The sequence below is a fragment of the Arachis ipaensis genome, chromosome B3 (genome assembly GCF_059453495.1).
Source record: "Arachis ipaensis isolate K30076 ecotype BB chromosome B3, ASM5945349v1, whole genome shotgun sequence".
NCBI lineage: Eukaryota > Viridiplantae > Streptophyta > Magnoliopsida > Fabales > Fabaceae > Arachis > Arachis ipaensis.
This window is the reverse complement of record NC_142438.1, coordinates 9,954,540-9,975,125: the sequence shown is the minus strand read 5'-3', so window position 1 is coordinate 9,975,125 and position 20,586 is coordinate 9,954,540. Positions and strand designations below refer to the sequence as shown.

The 20,586-nt window shown below is 32.2% G+C and overlaps 3 protein-coding genes across 3 annotated transcripts; 2 read left to right on the top strand and 1 right to left on the bottom strand.

Moving 5' to 3' along the window:
• Positions 1-813: 813 nt before the first annotated feature.
• Positions 814-2,267, top strand: LOC107634055 (uncharacterized; the record flags this gene model as incomplete). Its single annotated transcript, XM_016337640.3, has 2 exons — positions 814-1,236; positions 1,715-2,267. Coding segments are annotated over 2 exons (861 nt in total), but the record flags the coding sequence as incomplete, so codon positions are not given.
• Positions 2,268-13,995: 11,728 nt separating this feature from the next.
• On the top strand, positions 13,996-15,938 carry NCLPP7 (nuclear-encoded CLP protease P7). The gene is made up of 2 exons (XM_016331280.3): positions 13,996-14,445; positions 15,214-15,938. Exons 1-2 carry the CDS (start codon positions 14,121-14,123, stop codon positions 15,630-15,632), a joined length of 744 nt encoding a protein of 247 aa, XP_016186766.1. The 5' UTR covers positions 13,996-14,120; the 3' UTR covers positions 15,633-15,938.
• A 1,187-nt stretch (positions 15,939-17,125) lies between these two features.
• Positions 17,126-20,018, bottom strand: LOC148569803 (uncharacterized). Its single transcript, XM_088506647.1, has 5 exons — positions 19,899-20,018; positions 18,496-18,814; positions 17,802-18,145; positions 17,505-17,750; positions 17,126-17,254 (listed from the first exon to the last, which is right to left on the bottom strand). The coding sequence occupies exons 1-5, from the start codon at positions 20,016-20,018 to the stop codon at positions 17,126-17,128; spliced, it is 1,158 nt and encodes a 385-aa protein (XP_088362773.1).
• Between the last annotated feature and the right edge of the window lie 568 nt (positions 20,019-20,586).

The following is a 20,586-nucleotide window of genomic DNA, read 5'->3' as shown; positions in this document are numbered from 1 at the left end:
GGATATCTTTTTCAACTTTAATCCTTATATTTTTTGGACTTCAAACTAACTTGAGCCTGAGAATCTTTGTAAATACACCACCTCATTCGGTTCCAAGGCAACAATTGGTTAATAACTTTTCCTTTCATTTTCTTTTTTAACACGGTGAGTAGTTCTAGACCAGAACACGATGTTATAATTTTTTATATTTAATTTTGGCAATCGATCAATTACATATTATTATTATTATTTTTATTAATATAACATTATGTAATTAGATATACATATTAAAGTATCAAAAATACTAAAAATATATTAAAATCAGTTAGCCAATAATATATTTATACTAATGACTAATTTTATTAATAACTAATTTTAATATGGTAGCCAGAATTTACCTTATTTAGCATTAATTAATTATCACAACAATTAATAAATACTAAATAAGACAAGCTACGGATATTTTTAGCTGATTTTCTTTAGTTATCAAATATTTCCGTCCGTTTTAATATATCCCTACCATAGTATTTACTATTTAAGTATAGGCCATGAATATAGCATAAATAAGCAAATGCTCGTGTCGGGTTAGAGAAAGAATGGAAACATAATAGGGTTTGGGAAAAAAAAAAAGGTTATGGAATGAATGGAGGATAATGACCAAGTCCTAGTCTTCCCTCTAATTCCATGCATACGAAACAAGCAAGAAAAACAAATACTTATATTTAAGTAACGACTTTGAAATTTGATACACATCTCCTGAGTGACACTACTGACCCAACAAATCTTGGCCACAATTATGCTCATTCAGGTGGAATGCACTTTCATGCTTGCTAATTATCTTCCATGGCCAAAACCAAAATCATAACAAACCTGGAATATCCAAAACCCAAAACTAAAAGCTCTCTTTGTCTATGTTTCTTTGGAAGTAGTGCTTCAACATCAGTAGGGTCAACCAACAACATAGGATCTCATGAACAACGTAGCCATAAACAAAAGAGTTGGTTCCCATGGCAGAGGATTGGCAAAACGGTGCCTCTACTTGAAGGCTTAGAGTTTGATGAGAAGAACAAGAAGAAGAAGAAAAAGCACCCCAAACTCAAAGTTTCTTATAACAAAGTTCAATATTCATCATCAAAGTGGAGGTCAAAGTCAAACCTACACAACAAGACTCAACAAGCACACCCTACTCCAACCCCAACCCAGAAGCAACCGCTGATTCCTCACATAGCACCCAATCAACCACCCTCAAATTCACAGGTAACTTCACATATTTGGATAACGTTTTTTACGAAGCTCTTTTATATAAATAAATTTAATATTTGAACTGATGGGACAAAAAAAAAAAAAAAACACTTCTAGTTAAAATGATCTTATCTTATATTTCTATAGTGAGAAATTAATTAAGAACATATCCATCTTCACGTTATTTAACTAATTATTATGAGAATAATATATTTTTATTCATCTAAATTGATGCACTTGTGATCGCTCTGATCAGTGATGATGATAATTTAATTTTTACAAACCTAATAGTTAAAATATGTGATATTTATATTTTGAACTCAAATTTTGGATTCAACGAACTATCAATGTTGGTATTGAACGCGTTTTTGCTGCCAAATGTTAGTATGTAGTTAGATTGATATCAATTTATTTATTAATTTATTCAATTGTTGAGACTGAAATTTGAAAATTGGGAAAAAAAAATCTATGATCTGTTTGATCGATGTTTCAGACATCTCAACCAAACAGAGAAAAGAAAGCCTTAGAGAGCGACACTTGTCAGCAAAGTGGCTCATCTCCCACAATAGCAGCCGCCACTGCCACGTCACATTCAGATCTAGGCCCAGCTTCAAAACGGCACGTGCAGCGCATGGGGACTCAAACGACACCTAAACAACACGGGAAGCATCAAAACGCAAACAGACACTATAGTCCTGTGGTTGGCGCTTGGGCGGTTATTGTGACACTGGTAATATTGTTATTGTGGGGTCGTTTATGTGCCATAGTTTGCACCTCTACGTGGTTGTATTTTGTACACCGTTTTAGATTGGTGCAGGAAAACGACGTCGTCGTAGAGAGTTCAAAGGAGCTGGATTTCGATTCAAATTTGTACAAAAAGAAAGTGGTTTTGGAAGGTCTTCTTGAGAGAAATCACTCTGGTGTGCTGTAATAGTTAATAGTCATAGACTCATTGTCACTGGATTTGGATGTGGGGGCATTGCTGTCGTTGTTTCATGGCGTTGGTGTAAAAAAAAAATAAGAATATGCTGAATTCTATTTATTAATTTGAATGTTTTATGTATATATATTTTTACAGAATTGTTAAGGGTTGTTGAAGGTATTGCACTAAGAAAGACTCCTGCCGTTGCTATGCTAAAGGTAAGATTTTCTTTGAAAGCCGCTCAAGCAATTTCTTTAAAAAAAGAAGAGCAAGCAAGACAAGATAAGGCTCGAAAGCTGCGAAGAAAGTAGAGCAGCTCTAATCGAGCTGTGAAATCGGTGTGGTGAGGTATTGGAAGTGTTCAGCGAATATAGATAAAGACACTAAAAAAGAGCACCGTGCTATACTGCTCCATAAGGTATCCCAAAATCACTAAGACCACCGCCCTACTTAAGAGCTAGACGGTAAGAACTTTTCCAGGCAAAAGGATTGATCGAGAAAGATTTCTTGTTCTTATTAAAAGATCGTGATTGGATCCACATATGTTTGGTAAAAAGAAAAATCTTCTCCTTTGAGAATAATCAAAAAAAGGAATCAATTGGAACATAAAAACGTGACATCTAGGTAAGTCCAACATTAACAAAGATCACTTTTATTAAAAGAACGTGATTACACGCGCTGCTTTTTTTTTTCTCCTTCTTTTCACGCTCATTTACACACGAAACTTCTTCGTTTTTGCCTTTTTCTTCGCGTTCTTCCTCCTCCCTCTTTTTCGCGTTCTTTTTTCGCATTCTTTTTTTTTTTACGTGTTTTTTCATTATTATCGTTCTTTTGTTGTTATTATTATTGTATTTTTTTTTCTTTTCTTCCTTCTTTCTCTAGTGAAGAAGTAGTAAAAAGTGAAGAGAAAGAATTTTGAATTGTATATAACATAAATGAACTGAAATTATATTCAGAAATGAATTGAAATTATATTTAGAATGAACCAAAAATTAAATTCAGAATGTAAACTCGTTTTAAAACAGGCACAGAATAAATGCACCTTATTTAAATCGAGAATAGATTGAAATTACTTAATGATTGCGACACACAAACTTAATTCGAAAACAAACACACAAACAAAATAGATTCATGAACAAAAACATATCTAAATCCATTAAGTGATTTTGCAGCATTATGTGTTTTTTCTTTATTTGATTAGATGAACAAGACAAGAAAAAAAAAACATAACCATAAGTTTTGAGGAATTTCTTTTTATTTCTTTTTTTTTATTTGATTTTTCTTCTATTTTTCTTGGTTTTATTCCTCTCAAAATAGTGAAACAAGAAGAATCATAATAAAATAATTCACTCAAAAATGAACCGAAATTATATTCAAAAATGAACTGAAATTATATTTAGAATGAACTGAAATGAGGAAGAGTTTTGAATTGGAAAGAACAGAAATGAACCCAAATTATATTTAGAATGAATTAAAATCATAAAATAATTTCAGTTCATTCTAAATCAAATTAGTAAATAAACTACAAATTAACTATATCCGTAAATAAAATATTTAAATTATTTATTTAAAAATAAATCCCCTTACCAAATACTACTAATCTATATGGAAAGTGTAATATTATATAATTAGTAAATATTATTATTTTTAACCAATATTTAATCAATAATAATTTATACTCATGTTTTACAAATGTTTTGTATACAAAAAATATATTATACATATTGTTACGTTGGGTAACCGAAGATCAGTGAACTGGACTCGTTTGGTTGGCCCAATTGTCTGAAAGAGGAAGCCTCTAGCTGGGTTTGCGTTGGGAAGCCTCCGTCCGACTTGTGTGTATGAAGAAATGGGGGTGGTACATGCAAAGACACTCCGATGCCTAAGTCAGCAAGGGTGTTAGCAAGTTTTTAGAGTATTGAAACTTAGAGATACCTGAGGAGTGTCAGTGTATTTATAGTGGTGCCGTTGAAGTAGTTCCATCTTTTAAGGAGGATAACCGCCCCTTTATCTTAGGAAAGTTGAGATATGGCCACTGGAAGTGGGTTGAGAGATTTTAGAGGCAATTACTTATTTGAATAAGTATTATTTGCCAACTAACTTTTAGTCTCGACTTCCTTTGAATGAAGTCTGTGTTGAATCTAACCTCTCTGGAGGAGGTCGGTTATGCAGGGAGGCCAAACTATGAATTGGGCCTTTTTATCTTATTTAGACCTGTGCCTTAGTAAAATTTATTAAAATTAATATAATTTATATTTATATTTTTTAAAATTTATACATTATAAATTAATAAAATTTATTTATTAAAAATAATTTAATATTTATACTAATAAAAAATAACAAAAAATTACTAAAAGTTATTAGCTCCAACGAGTTTCTCACATGAAAATGATGTCTATAGTATACTTCTTCTGTTTTATTGTTTATAGAATGAATATATAATCCTTTAGTAGAAAACAAAAACCACATAGTCTCATAAAGGCTTCGGATTGGCAAATGATAGATAATATTACTATTATATCTCTTTTGTCAAAGAATTTTTTCTTTTGTTGGCACCAAAGTTGTTTTATAAATAAAGAATATATTTTCATAAATATGTATAATAAAATAAATATATTTTAATTTATTTTTTAATATTAAAAATAATTGTTAATCATTTGTGAAAAATATTTTTATACTTTCAATACAAAATTTTATTATTATACTTTTAATATATATTTTTAAATATATTTTAGTTAAATATTTTAAAAATTTTCATTAATTGTATTATTATTGAATGATAATCATTATTAAGTATTAACTCAATATTATTTAATTTATTTATATTAATTACATGTACATATAGTTTTAATAAAATTAACTTAAACTGTTTAAAGATTTACAATTATAAAATCAAAGAGATTTAAATACGAAGGAATGATACAAAATTAACCGAATTTGTTATATTTGGCCAATAGTTAGTCAATAATATTTAAAATTATGAGTTAAAAATATATTATTAGATTATTAAACTAAAAAATTTGGATTAATAATTAAAAATGTTATAAAAAATAATAAATTTTACTAGTTCTTGAAATTTTCTCAGTTTGGTAAAACTAAAAGAGTAAACCATCATTTTTATCCACGAATGAAAGATGGATTTTTTTTGATAAAACTACCCGAACTTTGAAAATTTTATTTAAAATTTTTAAACTAACTTCTATTCTAACTTAGGATTCAAATTTTACTTTACAACACCATCACTCTAATTTCAAACACCACTACCATTCAAATACTTTCTCACCACTACTCATCTCAAACTATCACTATTATCGCTGTCCTCGCCACCTCCTTCTCTTTACCACTACCTTTATACTATTTCATCTCCCTCTAATCACTATCAACAAACCTATCCTCTTTTTTTATTTGAGAATAAATCACAAATTTTTTTACTCTCGTCTAAAAACAAATTACAAATTTCTTCTCCAACAGTTCTGTAAATGTTCTGATTTTGGAGCCTACTTAATTTTTCTTAGTCACGAGTCACGACAATAACCATTATCAAAAGCTCATACTGGAAAAAGATAATAAAACTGAAATAGTGACAAAAAAAAAATAAATTGAGGTAGAAGAAAAATAGGAGTGAGACTTGAGGGAATCACAACCACCAGTCTATCATTGCTACTGATGAAAGATCCAAAAGAGAGAAAGACCAAACAGAAGGAGAGGAAAAAAAAAGAGAAGACGCGATTGTAAGGAATAGGGATGGAGACGACGGAGGAAGTCACTATTGTTGCCACTGAAAAAGAGAAGACACTATATAGTAGAAAGGAGAAAACATAAAAAGAGGAGATGTTGCGGAATGAGATAAGCCACCACCATGTCTACTATTTGGGTGGTGTTGTTTTTGTTTCTCTTTGTTTTGGTTTTTCAAGTGGGATTTTAAAAAAAATTTGAACTTTAAAACCTGGAGATAAACAACCACAAAGAATTTTGATGAGTTAAATTTCTGGTAGTGATAATAATTGATTTAGAGAGAAAAAGAGAAATATTGGTTTTAGTGATTTTAGAATTGTCTATACAAAAGTTATTGGTGGTGGTGGTCGTATAGTAATGGCGGCGACAGTAATGATAGTGGCAGCGACGATTGCATAGCAATAGTTAGGGATGAGATTTGGAGAATAACGAATTCAGATGATAGTATCAAACGAATGAAATTTTAAGAGGTGATGGTTGAAGGAGAATGAATTCTCTTAATTTTTTTTTAATAATTGAGGGAGTAAAGTGTGATCATTCACTATTAATTTTATAAGTGAGACAAGAGAAAATATGAGAGAGAAAATATTAAAAGATTAGAGATCACACTTTATTATCTTAATTATTAAAAAAATTGAGAAGATTCATTTTCGTGGTGAAAGAGTTAGAGATGGGTTAAGATAGATCAGGAGGACAATTCAAAAATTGTAAATAATTTTTTAAAATTTTGGTAATTTTGTCAATAAAATTTTATCTTTTATAAATATAAGCGTAAAGTCAATTTTATTTTTGATTGATAAAATTAATAGTTTAGGAAGCGGTTCTCGTATTCCGTTGCACTTAGCGGAACGTGATATTCCATCTATGTTGACCATTTAGATATAATATAAATTATGCGAAAGTTCAATATTTTGGAAGCTTATTTTGAGTGAATATGAAGAGGAGGAGCTTACGGTGGGCTTCAAATCGGCTATGTAGTTGAAAAGTATTGAAACCCATATATTATCTTGTCTAACCATGTGCAATGAAGATTGGTGTCATGGTGTGCTTTCGGCTTTTTGCGTGGTCTTGAGCGTTGGAAATGGGCCTAATAGGTATATTTGTGTAATCATAGAAGAAAATAATTTTTGGTAATCATGAAATGAATAAGAAATGATCCTAATTGAATGAGAAGAATACTATACATGTAATTGGATAATTTGTTTTTTAAAAAATACAACAATGTTTTGACGAAATAAGAGATGAATTGAATTATGCAAAATACAGATAAAATAATATTTTTGATGAGAGAAAAAATTGAATGAGATTATCGTGAAATTGAACTATTTAAATGTATATGAAATTTGTCTTAATTTGTTTATTGTATATTATATGGATGAATTATTTGTGGGGATAAAGTTAAAATTTTTTTAATGTATTATAAAATGAATAATTGAAAATAATATAAAATTCTTTAATATTATGCAATATTTTCGTATTCAGAGCAAATTTAATCGATCATTAATAAGCGAAAAAAATCACTTTGAATAATTTGAATGAAAAATATATCCCTTCAAACTTCAAATTAAAGTACTATGGTTTTCTGTTGGTTATATTAATGAAGGAATTAATAAATTGACAAATTCATATGAAATAATTAGTGTTATACGGTTTTGAAAATTGTATAATTAAAATTGGTTTAATTATTCTATTAGTTTTTATAATTTTATTAAATTTATAATTAAATATTTATATTTTTTAATTTAGTTTTTATAATGTTTTTAATTTTATAATTGGATTATTTTTATGTTAAAAATGTTAAAATTAATAGAATATTTTTATTAAAAAATATGAAATTAAAAATCTGATTAAGTTCTTAACTATGAATACCTTTAATTTACGGATATCTTTATAACAATCTAATTATAAATACTGACTAATTAAACTATTAAAATTTTAAAAAATAGATAATAGAATAAAAGATTTGAGATAATACATACTCTCAATTTATATGAAATTTATGTTTAAAATAAAATTAAAATTTAAAATTTAAATATTTTTAGTCTAATTCAAGGGTGGTAATTTAAACCATAAATTTTGTGAGACTTATAATTTAAAATTAAAAATGTAGTTAATTTTAAATTAAAATAGGGGATATTATTAAATTTTTTTTTGTCAATATTTTCAATTATATTTTGTAATGAAGATATAATAATAAAGAAATATAAATATTTTAAATACAAATTATATTTGTAACAAAACTAAATTTTTAAAGTGAAAATAAATAAATAACATATTTCTGAGAATATTTTCTTTGAAATAATATATGAATACATGGTAGATCACTTAGCCACAAGTCATACACTAACATCTTTTTTAAGCCATTAGGAATTAGAGCTGTTGTAAAATAACTAAATAAATAAGGAAGAAGTAACAAATATAAAATATAAAAATATAATTAGATAACTCAAGTAGTAATATTCACTGGAATTACTATATCAATATAGTAGATATAATTAATATATTTAATAATATTAAAGTATATAAGAGAATAGTACGAAAGAGAAAGAATATTATATGTTATAATGTGTATATATATATAAAGATAGAAAGAAGTATTAAAAGTAAAGAGAGAGAGAATTGCATTTGTTTTTATTACTGTAAAGAGAGAGAAAAGGAAAATATTTGTAATTGTGTGTGTCCAATTCTATTGCCTCGTTCATGCTTTTATAGGCAAACAAATTATTCTTTTCAAATATTATTAATTGTGCTATATGAGAATTTGCTCCTTCCAGCATGGGAAATTAGATTCACCCATAAATGAGCATTCATCCTTATCCTTCCATGTTGTAACACTCCCCCTTGGATGCTCATTTAGGAATATACCTCATTAAAACCTTACTAAAGAAAAACCTAATGGGAAAAAACTTTAGTGAAGAAAAAAGAGTACAATATCCTTTGTGATGGGGACTGCCTCATTAAAAACCTTGTCAAGAAAAACCCAATAGGAAAAAAACTGACCAAGGGAAAAAGAGTACAGTCTCCCCCTCTTACCGACATCATTTAATGTCTCGAAATCGGCGCATCCCAATCTCATGTACCAATCTTTCAAAGGAGGATTTTGGGAGTGACTATGTGAATAAATCTGCCAGATTGTCACTTGATCGAATCTGTTGGACATCAATTGTCCCCTGATTTTGAAGATCATGAGTGAAAAAAGAATTTGGGAAAAATCGCCTTTGATGTATCCGCCTTTAAGTTGAGCAATGCATGCTGTATTATCTTCAAATAGGACAGTTGGAGCTATCTTATGATCAATCAGTCCACATGATGACAGAATATATTGAATCAGACTCCTCAGCCAAAAACACTCGCGACTAGTTTCATGAATCGCCAGTATTTCAGCATGATTCGAGGAGGTTGCTGCTATCGTCTGTTTCGTGGACCTCCATGATATAGTTATACCACCATATGTGAACAGATATCCTGTTTGAGATCTCCCTTTGTGTGGATCAGATAAGTATCCAGCATCCGCATAGCCAACTAGTTGTGACTTGGATCCATAGGGATAAAACAATCCCATATCAACCGTTCCATGAAAATATCGAAAAATTTGTTTGATTCCACTCCAATGTCTTCTGGTTGTAGAGGAACTATATCTTGCTAGTAAATTCACCGCGAATGATATGTTAGGTCGCGTATTATTAGCAAGATACATTAGTGCTCCAATGGCACTAAGATATGGTACTTCAGGACCAAGGATATCTTCATTCTCTTCTTTAGGACGGAATTGATCCTTTTCCACATCCAAAGATCTTACGATCATTGGGGTACTTAATAGATGTGACTTATCCATATAAAATCTTTTCAAGATCTTTTCTGTGTATGTTGTTTGATGAATAAAGATCCCACTTTTTATATGCTCGATCTGCAGGTCGAGACAAAATTTAGTTCTTCCAAAATCTTTCATTTCAAACTCTTCTTTTAGAGTTTTTATAATTGTTTGAATCTCTTCAGGAGTTCCAATGATATTTAAATCATCAACGTACACAGCAATTATAATGAACCCAGATGTAGTTTTCTTTATGAAAACACATGGGCAGATATCATCATTCTTGAATCCATTTTTGGCCAGATACTCAGTAAGACGATTATACCACATTCGTCCAGATTGCTTTAGACCATATAAAGATCTTTACAATTTAACTGAGTATAACCCTTGCGAATATTCATTGGATGGTTTAGATATCTTTAGTCCTTCAGGGACTTTCATATAGATATCTCGATCTAATGAGCCGTATAAATAGGCTGTTACCACATCCATTAAATGCATATACAGTTTATGATATGCAGATAAACTGACCAAATAACGTAATGTTATCGCATCCACTACAGGAGAATACGTTTCTTCATAATCTATACCAAGCCTTTGTGAAAAACCTTGTGCCACAAGTCGGGTTTTGTAGCGCACAACTTCATTTTTCTCATTTTGTTTTCTCACAAATACCCATCGGTATCCAACAGGTTTTACATCTTCAGGTGTACGGAATACAGGTCCAAAGACTTCACGTTTTGCAAGTGAGTCTAACTCAGCCTTCATGGCTTCTTTCCATTTTGGCCAATCATTCCTTTGTCGACATTCTTCGACTGATCTTGGCTCAAGATCCTTACTTTCATGCATGATATTTAATGTCACATTATATGCAAATATTTCATTGACAATTGTCTTATTTCGGTTCCATTTCTCTCCTGTAAAGACATAATTTATCGAGATCTCATCATTTTCACAATTTTCAGGTACCTGAATATCTTCTGGCGTTAACACTATATCAGAATTTTGGACAACTGCAGGTGTCTCTACTATGTCTTTTTCAACAGGAATATTATTTACCTCTTTTCTCTTTCGAGGATTTTTGTCTTTGGAACTGACAGGCCTGCCACGCTTCTGGCGTGTATTTGCTTCGGTGACAATTTGTCCAACTGGGACATCAATTCGAATTGGAGCATTTTCCGCTGGTATATACAACTTCGTTATCCTCTTTGTATCGAAAAATGCATCAGGCAATTCATTTGCTATTCTTTGCAAATGTATAATCTTTTGAACTTCTAGTTCACATTGCCTTGACCGAGGATCTAAATGCATCAACGATGATGCATTCCAATTAAGTTCCTTTTCAGGAAGCTTATTCTCTCCCCCTAATGTTGAAAATTTTGATTCATCAAAATGACAATCCGTAAACCGGGCTTTAAATACATCACCAGTTTGTATCTCAAGATACCTCACTATAGAGGGAGAATCATATCCAACATATATCCCCAATTTTCTTTGGGGTCCCATTTTGGTGCGATTAGGTAGTGCAATGGGAACATATATCGCACACCCAAATATTCTTAAATGAGAGACATTTGGCTGCTGGCCAAAAGCTAATTGCATAGGAGAGAATTGATGGTAACTTGTTGGCCTCAAACGAATAAGTGCTGCGACATGTAAAATAGCATGCCCCAAACCGAGGTTGGGAGATTTGTTCTCATAATTAAGGGTCTAGCAATTAATTGGAGGCGCTTAATAAGTGATTCTGCTAACCCATTTTGCATGTGAACATAAGCTACTGGATGTTCAACACTTATTCCATTAGCCATACAATAAGCATCAAAAGCTTGGGAAGTAAATTCACCAGCATTATCAAGACGAATTGCTTTTATTGGATTTTCTGGAAATTGTGCTTTTAATCGAATAATTTGAGCCAGTAATCTCGCAAACGCTAGGTTGCGAGAAGATAATAAGCACACATGTGACCATCTCGAAGATGCGTCTATCAGGACCATAAAATATCTAAAAGATCCACATGGTGGATGAATAGGTCCACATATATCACCTTGAATCCTTTCTAGAAATTCAGGAGACTCAAATCCAATCTTTACTGGTGATGGCCTTAAAATCAACTTTTCCTGAGAACATGCAACACAACAAACTTCACTAGTTTTATGAATCTTCTGGTTCTTTAGTGAATGTCCATGAGAGTTTTCAATAATTCTCCTCATCATGGTTGTTCCCGGATGGCCCAATCTATCATGCCAAGTTATGAATTCATTTGGGCTAGTAAACTTCTGGTTTACAATGGCATGTGATTCAATTGCACTAATCTTGGTATAATACAATCCAGATGAAAGTGAGGGTAACTTTTCTAGTATAACCTTTTTATTTAAATCATGAGTTGTGATACATAAATACTCATGATTTCCCTCATTCATAGTCTCAATATGATATCCATTTCGGCGAATATCTTTAAAGCTCAACAAGTTTCTTCGAGACTTGGTAGACAATAGTGCATTATTTATTATGAATTTTGTTCCTCCAGGAAACAAAATTATAGCTCTTCCGGAGCCTTCTATCACATTGCCCGAGCCAATAATAGTATTAGCATATTCTTCTTTTGGCACAAGATGGGTAAAATATATAGTACTTTTAAGAATAGTGTGCGAACTTGCACTATCCGCAAGGCAAATATCTTCAGAATATGTCCTTGCCATTTTTCTTCAAAAAAACAAATAATGATAATAATAAAATGAGTAAAAGTACATGCACAGTAAAAATTATTCACATGAATACTTAATAAACACACATATTAAACTATTCCGTCATTGATCAAATGGCCAATATTTCCTTCAAAATTCTCAAAGAAATGAGATACATCATAATGAGTGGTGGAATTTTTATATTTTGAAACAAAAATTGTTTCCTTTCCTTTGTCATCCCTTTTCAAGGATGCTTGATAAGGATCAATTAGGTGCCTTGGGGTACGACAAGTACGTGACCAATGACCCTTTCCACCACAACGGAAGCATTTATCCTCAATTGATTTACTTTACCCAGTGTTTCTTTCTTTATCTCACTTCTGGTGAGATCCTTTCTATGAACATAATTTCTTTTCCTTCCATAATTTTTCTTGTTATTAAAATCTTGCCATTTACCTCTTTTGGGGTAATTTGCCGCATTTACTTCAGGAAATGGGGCGGCGCCAGCTGGGCGTGCTTCATGATTTTTCAAGAGCAACTTATTGTTGCGTTCAGCAACAAAAAGACAAGAAATTAACTCAGAATATTTTTTAAATCATTTTTCTCAATACTGCTGCTGCAGGAGCACATTCGAGGCATGGAAGGTTGAGAAAGTTTTCTCTAACATATCGGGCTTAAGGAAGTATCACATGATTGTACCTTTTTTCAAGGTCTTTCCACAGATCTGCAGGATCTTTTAATGTGGAATATTCATTTTTCAATCATACGTCAAGATGACGATGAAGGAAAATCATGACCTTGGTTTTATCCTTCTGGGATGCATTATTTTTCAGCCTTAATGGTATCTTTAAGATCCATTGAATCAAGATGGATTTCAGCATCTAATATTCATGATAAATAATTGTTTCCAGATATATCAAGAGCATTAAATTCAAGATGAGAGAGCTTCGACATAATGAAAATTTGTTACCTGAGTCTTCCTAAAAATTTGATCAGAGTCTCGTGCTGATAACGTGTTGTAAAATAACTAAATAAATAAGGAAGAAGTAACAAATATAAAATATGAAAATATAATTAGATAACTCAAGTAGTAATATTCACTGGAATTACTATATCAATATAGTAGATATAATTAATATATTTAATAATATTAAAGTATATAAAAGAATAGTACGAAAGAGAAAGAATATTATATGTTGTAATGTGTATATATATATATAAAGATAAAAAGAAGTATTAAAAGTAAAGAGAGAGAGAATTACATTTGTTTTTATTACTGTAAAGAGAGAAAAAAGGGAAATATTTGTAATTATGTGTGTCCAATTCTATTGTCTGATTCATATTTTTATAGGCAAACAAATTCTTCTTTTCAAATATTATTAATTGTGCTATATGAGAATTTGCTCCTTTTAACATGAGAAATTAGATTCACCTATAAATGAGCATTCATCTTTATCCTTCCATGCTGTAACAAGAGCTGCCCTTCGTTAATATTTTACCATGTCATGTTCCGCTTTTTTCCTTCGGTATATGTGATCGTTTTCCGATAGTTTATTACTGTTCTCATAAAAAAATAGAAAAAGCAAAAAAAATAAAAATAAAAAATAAAAAGAAAAGAGAAATTCTGGAAGGAGAGGGCAAAAGCCAGGTGGTGCGTGAGCTTTAGCCGAAACAAAATCCCTAATCAAAAGCGAAAAAAAAAAAATCCCAAATCTGAGTGTAATTGCGAGTGTGCGAGTGAATCACCATGAGAGGCCTCCTTTCAAGTACGAAGCTCATTGCTTCGAAGCTCTTCCATCATCACCATGGAGGAGTAGCAGCAGCAACATCACCACCTCAATTGATGCGGAACATGAGCCTCATTCCAATGGTGATCGAGCACTCCTCCCGAGGAGAGAGAGCCTACGATATCTTCTCCCGACTCCTCAAGGAGCGCATCGTCTGCATCAACGGACCCATCTCCGACGACACCGCACACGTCGTCGTTGCCCAGCTCCTCTTCCTCGAGTCCGAGAACCCTTCCAAGCCCATCCACATGTACCTCAATTCCCCCGGTGGCGCCGTCACTGCAGGTCTCTCCCTGCTCCATTTTCCTTTTGTTGTGGTTTAGATTTATGCACCTGCGTTTTGTTGGATTCTCAAGGGATTTGTATATTTGTGAAAGAAAAACAAAATGTTGTCTTTCTGGTGTGCAGAATCAGATAATAATAATAATCTCTACTACGAACAACAGTTTGATCCTTTTCGTATGGTCTAGGTTTATACCGCTGCGTTTTTTTATTGTTTGAATTGGCCATTTTGAGATGCCCATCTTGTTGGATTATAAAGTGATGTGTGTGTTTTGCTTTGGTTGTCTTTTTGGTGTTTAGAAACATAACAAGCTCTTCTAAGAACTGCCTTTGGTCTTTTTATTGTCATTTAGGTTTATGCAATTGCTTTTAGTGATGTGCCGATTTTGTGGCGTTATTAACTTTTTTTTTTTGTCTGGTTTTTGTGGTGTGTGAAGTACAGCAAGTTCTAAGAACTGCATTTTATCTTATGGTGTCATTTAGTCCCCTTAATTGTGTCTTTTTGGGACCCTTCCTATAAATTCCTAACATGATTCATGCATTTGGAAAATGGATTAAGACCTTAAGATATTACTTATTAGTACAAAAGTGCCTTCTTTGATGTGCAAAAGCTTAAGGCAAAATTCTTTATCCAAGATTTTAATGTGCTGTGTAGTTGTAAAAGAAAAAAAAAATCACATTTTTTGATACGTCAAAAGCTTAAGGCAAGTGCTATTATTACTTTCTGATATATTTGGTGTGCTAATACACTGGTGTTTCTGTTATACATAGGTCTTGCTATTTATGATACTATGCAATACATCCGGTCTCCGATTCATACAATTTGTTTGGGTCAAGCTGCATCTATGGGTTCTTTGCTATTGGCTGCGGGTGCTAAGGGTCAGAGGCGCTCTCTTCCAAATGCAACAGTCATGATTCATCAGCCTTCTGGTGGATACAGTGGTCAGGCAAAAGATATTGCTATTCATACCAAGCAGATTGTTCGGATGTGGGATTCCTTGAATGCAATTTATGCAAAGCATACAGGCCAACCAGTTGATATTATTCAGAAGAATATGGATAGGGATTATTTCATGACTGCAGAGGAGGCAAAGGAGTTTGGAATTATTGATGAGGTTATTGATCAAAGACCATTGACTTTGGTTTCAGATGCTGTTACTAGTGAAGACAAAGATAAAGACTCTAGTTAGAACTTGAGGGTAAGATTTCTTTGAAGATTGCTTACTATATTTAATGTGATGTCTACCACCTTAGGTATAAATTGCAGTTGATATAATTGTATCAATTGGACATAAAGTTTCTCAGTTCAGTTTTTAGATTTTTTTCCATTGAATTTTAAGATTTTGCTCAATTCAGTTCTATTGACATCTTTCTTTGTCACACAGTTTGTTAACTTCTAAGTACCACATCTTCAAAGGATGATTGTTTTGTCAAGTGTTTTTATCATGGCTATAGAAGATTAAGTAAGGTTGAATAATCAAAGAACTTTTTATGGCTGTGCGTTGCTCATAAATTGATACTGTTTTTATAAAGCAGAACCTAAACTTTGAGGTCATGGCAAACATAATGTGCATCTGAGAAAATAGAATTGGTGCTAGGGGGAAATATTCGGGAACCTCTAAGAATTGGGATTAGACTAATTCACTATATGGTAGGACCCTTGTTAATTAGTGCCAACTTGAATTAGGAAACGAAACTTGTGGACGTTCGTGTTGTATGTTTGCAACTCTTAGTGGTAATTGTACCTGTGATCAGCGCCTATAGCCGTATACATGAATTTTCCATTTCAATTTAGATATTGAACTCACATCCTTGACGTGATTAAACAAACATCCGAATTCTGGGGTTGGTTCATTCATATTATCTATTATTATCCTCATTCATATTATCTATTATTATCCTCATTCAGGGTGGCGCAATTGCAAATGCTACCCAAGCTATTCCATGATATCTCCATTGTTATTTGGTTTCTTTTCTTTGTTCTCTTTCTAATTTATCAATGTGAAATTAAAAGGGAAAATTTTTCTACTACAGTTTTCAGGCAGAGAATGTTTGAGTTATAAAAAACAAAAAAAGAAAGTAAAATCTGTATTGTTAAATAGGTTGCTATAATAAAACTGCTGGAGGTGTTGAATGCTGTTATTAATTTGTTAAATCCATGAAAAATTCTAAATCTAAACTCGAGTTACAGGACCTAATGATGCTAATTCGTTCAGTTTTACATCATGATTAAATGAGTAAATTATGAGTTATGCCGTTTTAGTTATATATAATTCATTAAGCGCTCTAATGAATATTTAAAGTTTTATGAAAAATCTAATTTAGCGAAATTATTTATATGATTTATCTGTAGAAAAATAAAGAATCTTGCCAACTCGGTGGTATACATAGGATTAATATAAGGCTAGAATCTCTAATAAAATTAAAACCAACAATTTAAGGTTTGGAAGGATAAAAAGTTTTTGCTCTAAAAACATTCGTTATCAGAAGAAGAAGAAAAAATGGTTTAACTTGTGTTGCTTCACTGTTCCTTCACTTATAGGGTGGTTTCGTATGTTTTCGGATTTTTCCTTTTTTTTGATGATCTCTATTACGGTTAAACAAAAGCACTTGTCTTAGAAATAATCGATTTGCAACCAAAGTTGGGTTGGTTTAGTAGTTTTTTTTTTTGAAAGAGAGAAGCTCAATACAACAAGTGGAGCGAAACAACATAAGAATCATTGAATATCATAAAGCAATCTAGGTAACTCCTAGCAACACTAATGCTTATCCCCTTGTCATCTCCGACATTGCCATCAACAACAAAAAGGATCTACACATAACCACTCCTTATAGTTCACGAAAGACATATGAATGATCTCGTCAACCCCTTTTCCTTTATTCTGAAAAATTCTTCGGTTCCTTTCTAACCAGATGTTCCATGTAATCGCACAAAATCCCATCAACCACCTCTTGCGCTCCACCTTGCTAGCTGATATCTCAGTCCAACTTATGAAATGTTCTTTCAACGTCCCCGGGCAAGACCATAGCCTCCCAACAAATGATAACCAAGCACACCAAACCTGCCAAGAGAAATCACAACCAAGGAACAAGTGGTGACCATATTCAATACTCTTGTTACAAAACACACATACAACATCTTCGTGGTGAATAACTCCCAACCGACTCAGTCTCTCCTTCGTATTGACCCTACCAGTCAACACAAACCAGACAAACAGTTCAACTCTTGGTGGAACTAAACCTTTCCAGATTGTCTTTGTAAAGTTGTAGCTTGTTATATCCTCCGGAATGATGTCCTCCTGAAATACCTGCAAAAAAGAGTTAGTAGAAAAGACCCCTTGTTTATCAAATTTCCATACAACTCTATCCTCATTGCCATAATCCAATTTGACCAGCCTTAATACATCATGCAATTGGTTCACTAGATTCAACTCCCATTGGAATAGCTCTCGCCTCCATTGGAAGTTCCATATCCACTCAGCCCCATCCCAAAACCCGCAATCCCCTATAACAGATCCTCTTTGGTTTGAAACTGAGAAAAGTCTCGGAAACTGATCTTTCAGAGCACCACCACGTAACCAGACATCCTCCCAGAATCGAGTCCCTCTTCCATCACCCACCTCCATAGCTAACCCAGTAATCATCTTTTGTCTTACTTGCTGATTCTTGAACTGTATCTGGCAGATATCCTTCCAAGGACCCCCTTAATGGGTAAAACCTGAGAGGACAACAGCACACTTGGGTCCAGGTTATTACAAGAACAAACCACCTTCTTCTACAGCGGACAATCCTCCTTTGAAAAGCGCCACCACCACTTAAAAAGAAGGGCTGTGTTTCGCAACATGGCATCCCCAACACCCAACCCACCAAGCTTTTTAGGCGCCTGCACCACCTCCCACTTGACCAGAGCCATACCATTCCTACCATCCTCCTTACTCCATAGAAATCTTCTAAGGAAACAAGTTTCTCCGCAACAGCCTTCGGCATCTTATACAGGCTTAAATAATATACATGGGAGGCTATTTAGTACAGATTTAATGAGCACCAACTTACCGGCTTTGTTAAGGACTTTGGCTTTCCAAAGGCTGAGTTTTTCCTCCACTTTGTCAATGATTGGCTTCCAAGTCTTCACCAACCTTGGATTAGCTCCTAGCGAGATCCCCAAGTATTTTACTGGAAGGGAGGCTTCCTTGCAACCCAGCACGCAACACATATGCTGAACCCACTGAGCATCACAGTTAATAGGAATCAAGCTAGATTTATCAAAGTTGATGCTTAACCCCGACATCAGCTCAAAACATCGAAGAATCCTCCTGTAGTTCTTAATTGTCTCTTCCTCTGGAGGACAGAACAGAATGGTATCATCCGCGAACTGAAGATGCGACAATCCATTAGCCAGCGGCAAACTCTTAAATGGAGCGACGAATTAGTCATTGACCTGTCGAGTTGGGAATACCATGGAAAACCAAAAGAAATAATCAATTTGCCATTGTTTCTAAAGGTCATAATCAGGCTTTAAAGATTGAAATAAAAAAAAAAAACAAAAACTAGTTAAGATAAAAAAAAATTCAAACATTTATTATCTTTACAAATAAATTATATTTAGCCTTACTAATAAGTCATATTATAATTTATAATAAAAAAATATTTAGAGACTAATATTTTTTATTAATATTAATCAATTTTTAGACTAACACATTATTTTTATACTATTAGAATTTAAAGTTTAAGATTCAAAATTTAAAATTTAATATAAAAATATCTTTGTTAGTTAAAAATAAAAAATTTTATTAGTCAAGTAACATTATTTTTATGTTATGTTCTTATTATGAGTCTAATTTTTATATATTGATAATAAAAAAAATGATGTTTATAAAAAAAATTACTTTTCTATCCAATCGAATTTTTTGTTTTGTCTTTTTTTCTTTTAGCAACCTGGTGAGTGAAGTAATTTATCAAGCAAAAATTTATTTTTAGTGTCCAAATTGATTCAATAAGATTTAAGAATGACCAAAATAAGAAATCTTACCACATGTACCATTACCTAATGTTATTTGATCAAGTCCATTATATTCAGAAGGAGTATAGATATGTTATGAATCTGCAGTGATGGATGGCTTACTCCAGTGTAAGGAAGCTATGAAGAATCTGTGAATGTTGAAGGTGTAGCAAGATAGACTGTTTGATTGTGGTAAAAATTTGGTGGAGGAAGGGATTGGTTGGTAGAATTCTGAGACTAAGGCTAAAAAGAGTTAGAATTGGGTGGTTGAAAATTGTGATCAAACCTGTAAAAACAAGTAAACATTTGATGTCATAATCTGCTACAAAATTGACAGAGGCCTTGTATCATTGAAGGAACATCTCCCTCCTCTAGAAAATCTTCCAGAGCGCCCTCTTCTTCTCTTGAAATTCGATCTTGCTGGTGGTCTTTGAAATTGTGATGAAAATTGAGGAACATGTGCAAGATTAGCTTGAATTGAATCAAGATCTATTTTTCTAAAATGATCATACATACTCTCATGAACAAGAGGAAGTGCTTCAGCTTCAATGAATTCAATTATATCAGATTTTGTCATTACGACTGAGATATATAAAGCATAGTCTTCAGAGAGATCTGTAATAGCACTGAGGTGATCTTCAAGAGAATCCATAACATCCCTAATCTTCTTCAAATATTCAGATGCTGAACTTCTTTGTTTTTTAATAATTTTTAATTGAGTTTTGAGTTGTTGTACCCTTAATCGTCTTGTACATTTGGGGAATAAGAGAGTTTTGTGGTTTATTAAGGTTAAATGACGTTCCATCAAACATTTATCTCCATAACTAAAACGACCCGTTTATCTAATCCAACATGAAAGTGTATGTGTCAGATTAGAGGAATAACTTGTCAAAAGGAATAAAAATTAATCGTAATACAATTTTTATAATTTCAGAAACATTGTCCTTTAAACATTGTTCTTTAAATATTGTCTTTTAATACAATTTTTTTTAATTAATTAGGTATCTTTTACACATTATCCTTTATTCAGTATTTAGGAAAAAAAAACAAATAATTTTTTTAATTTTTTAACCAAATGATACATAAAAGTGGGTATTTAAATTAATTAAATAATAAATTAAAAAAAAAACTGATTAAAAGTTAAA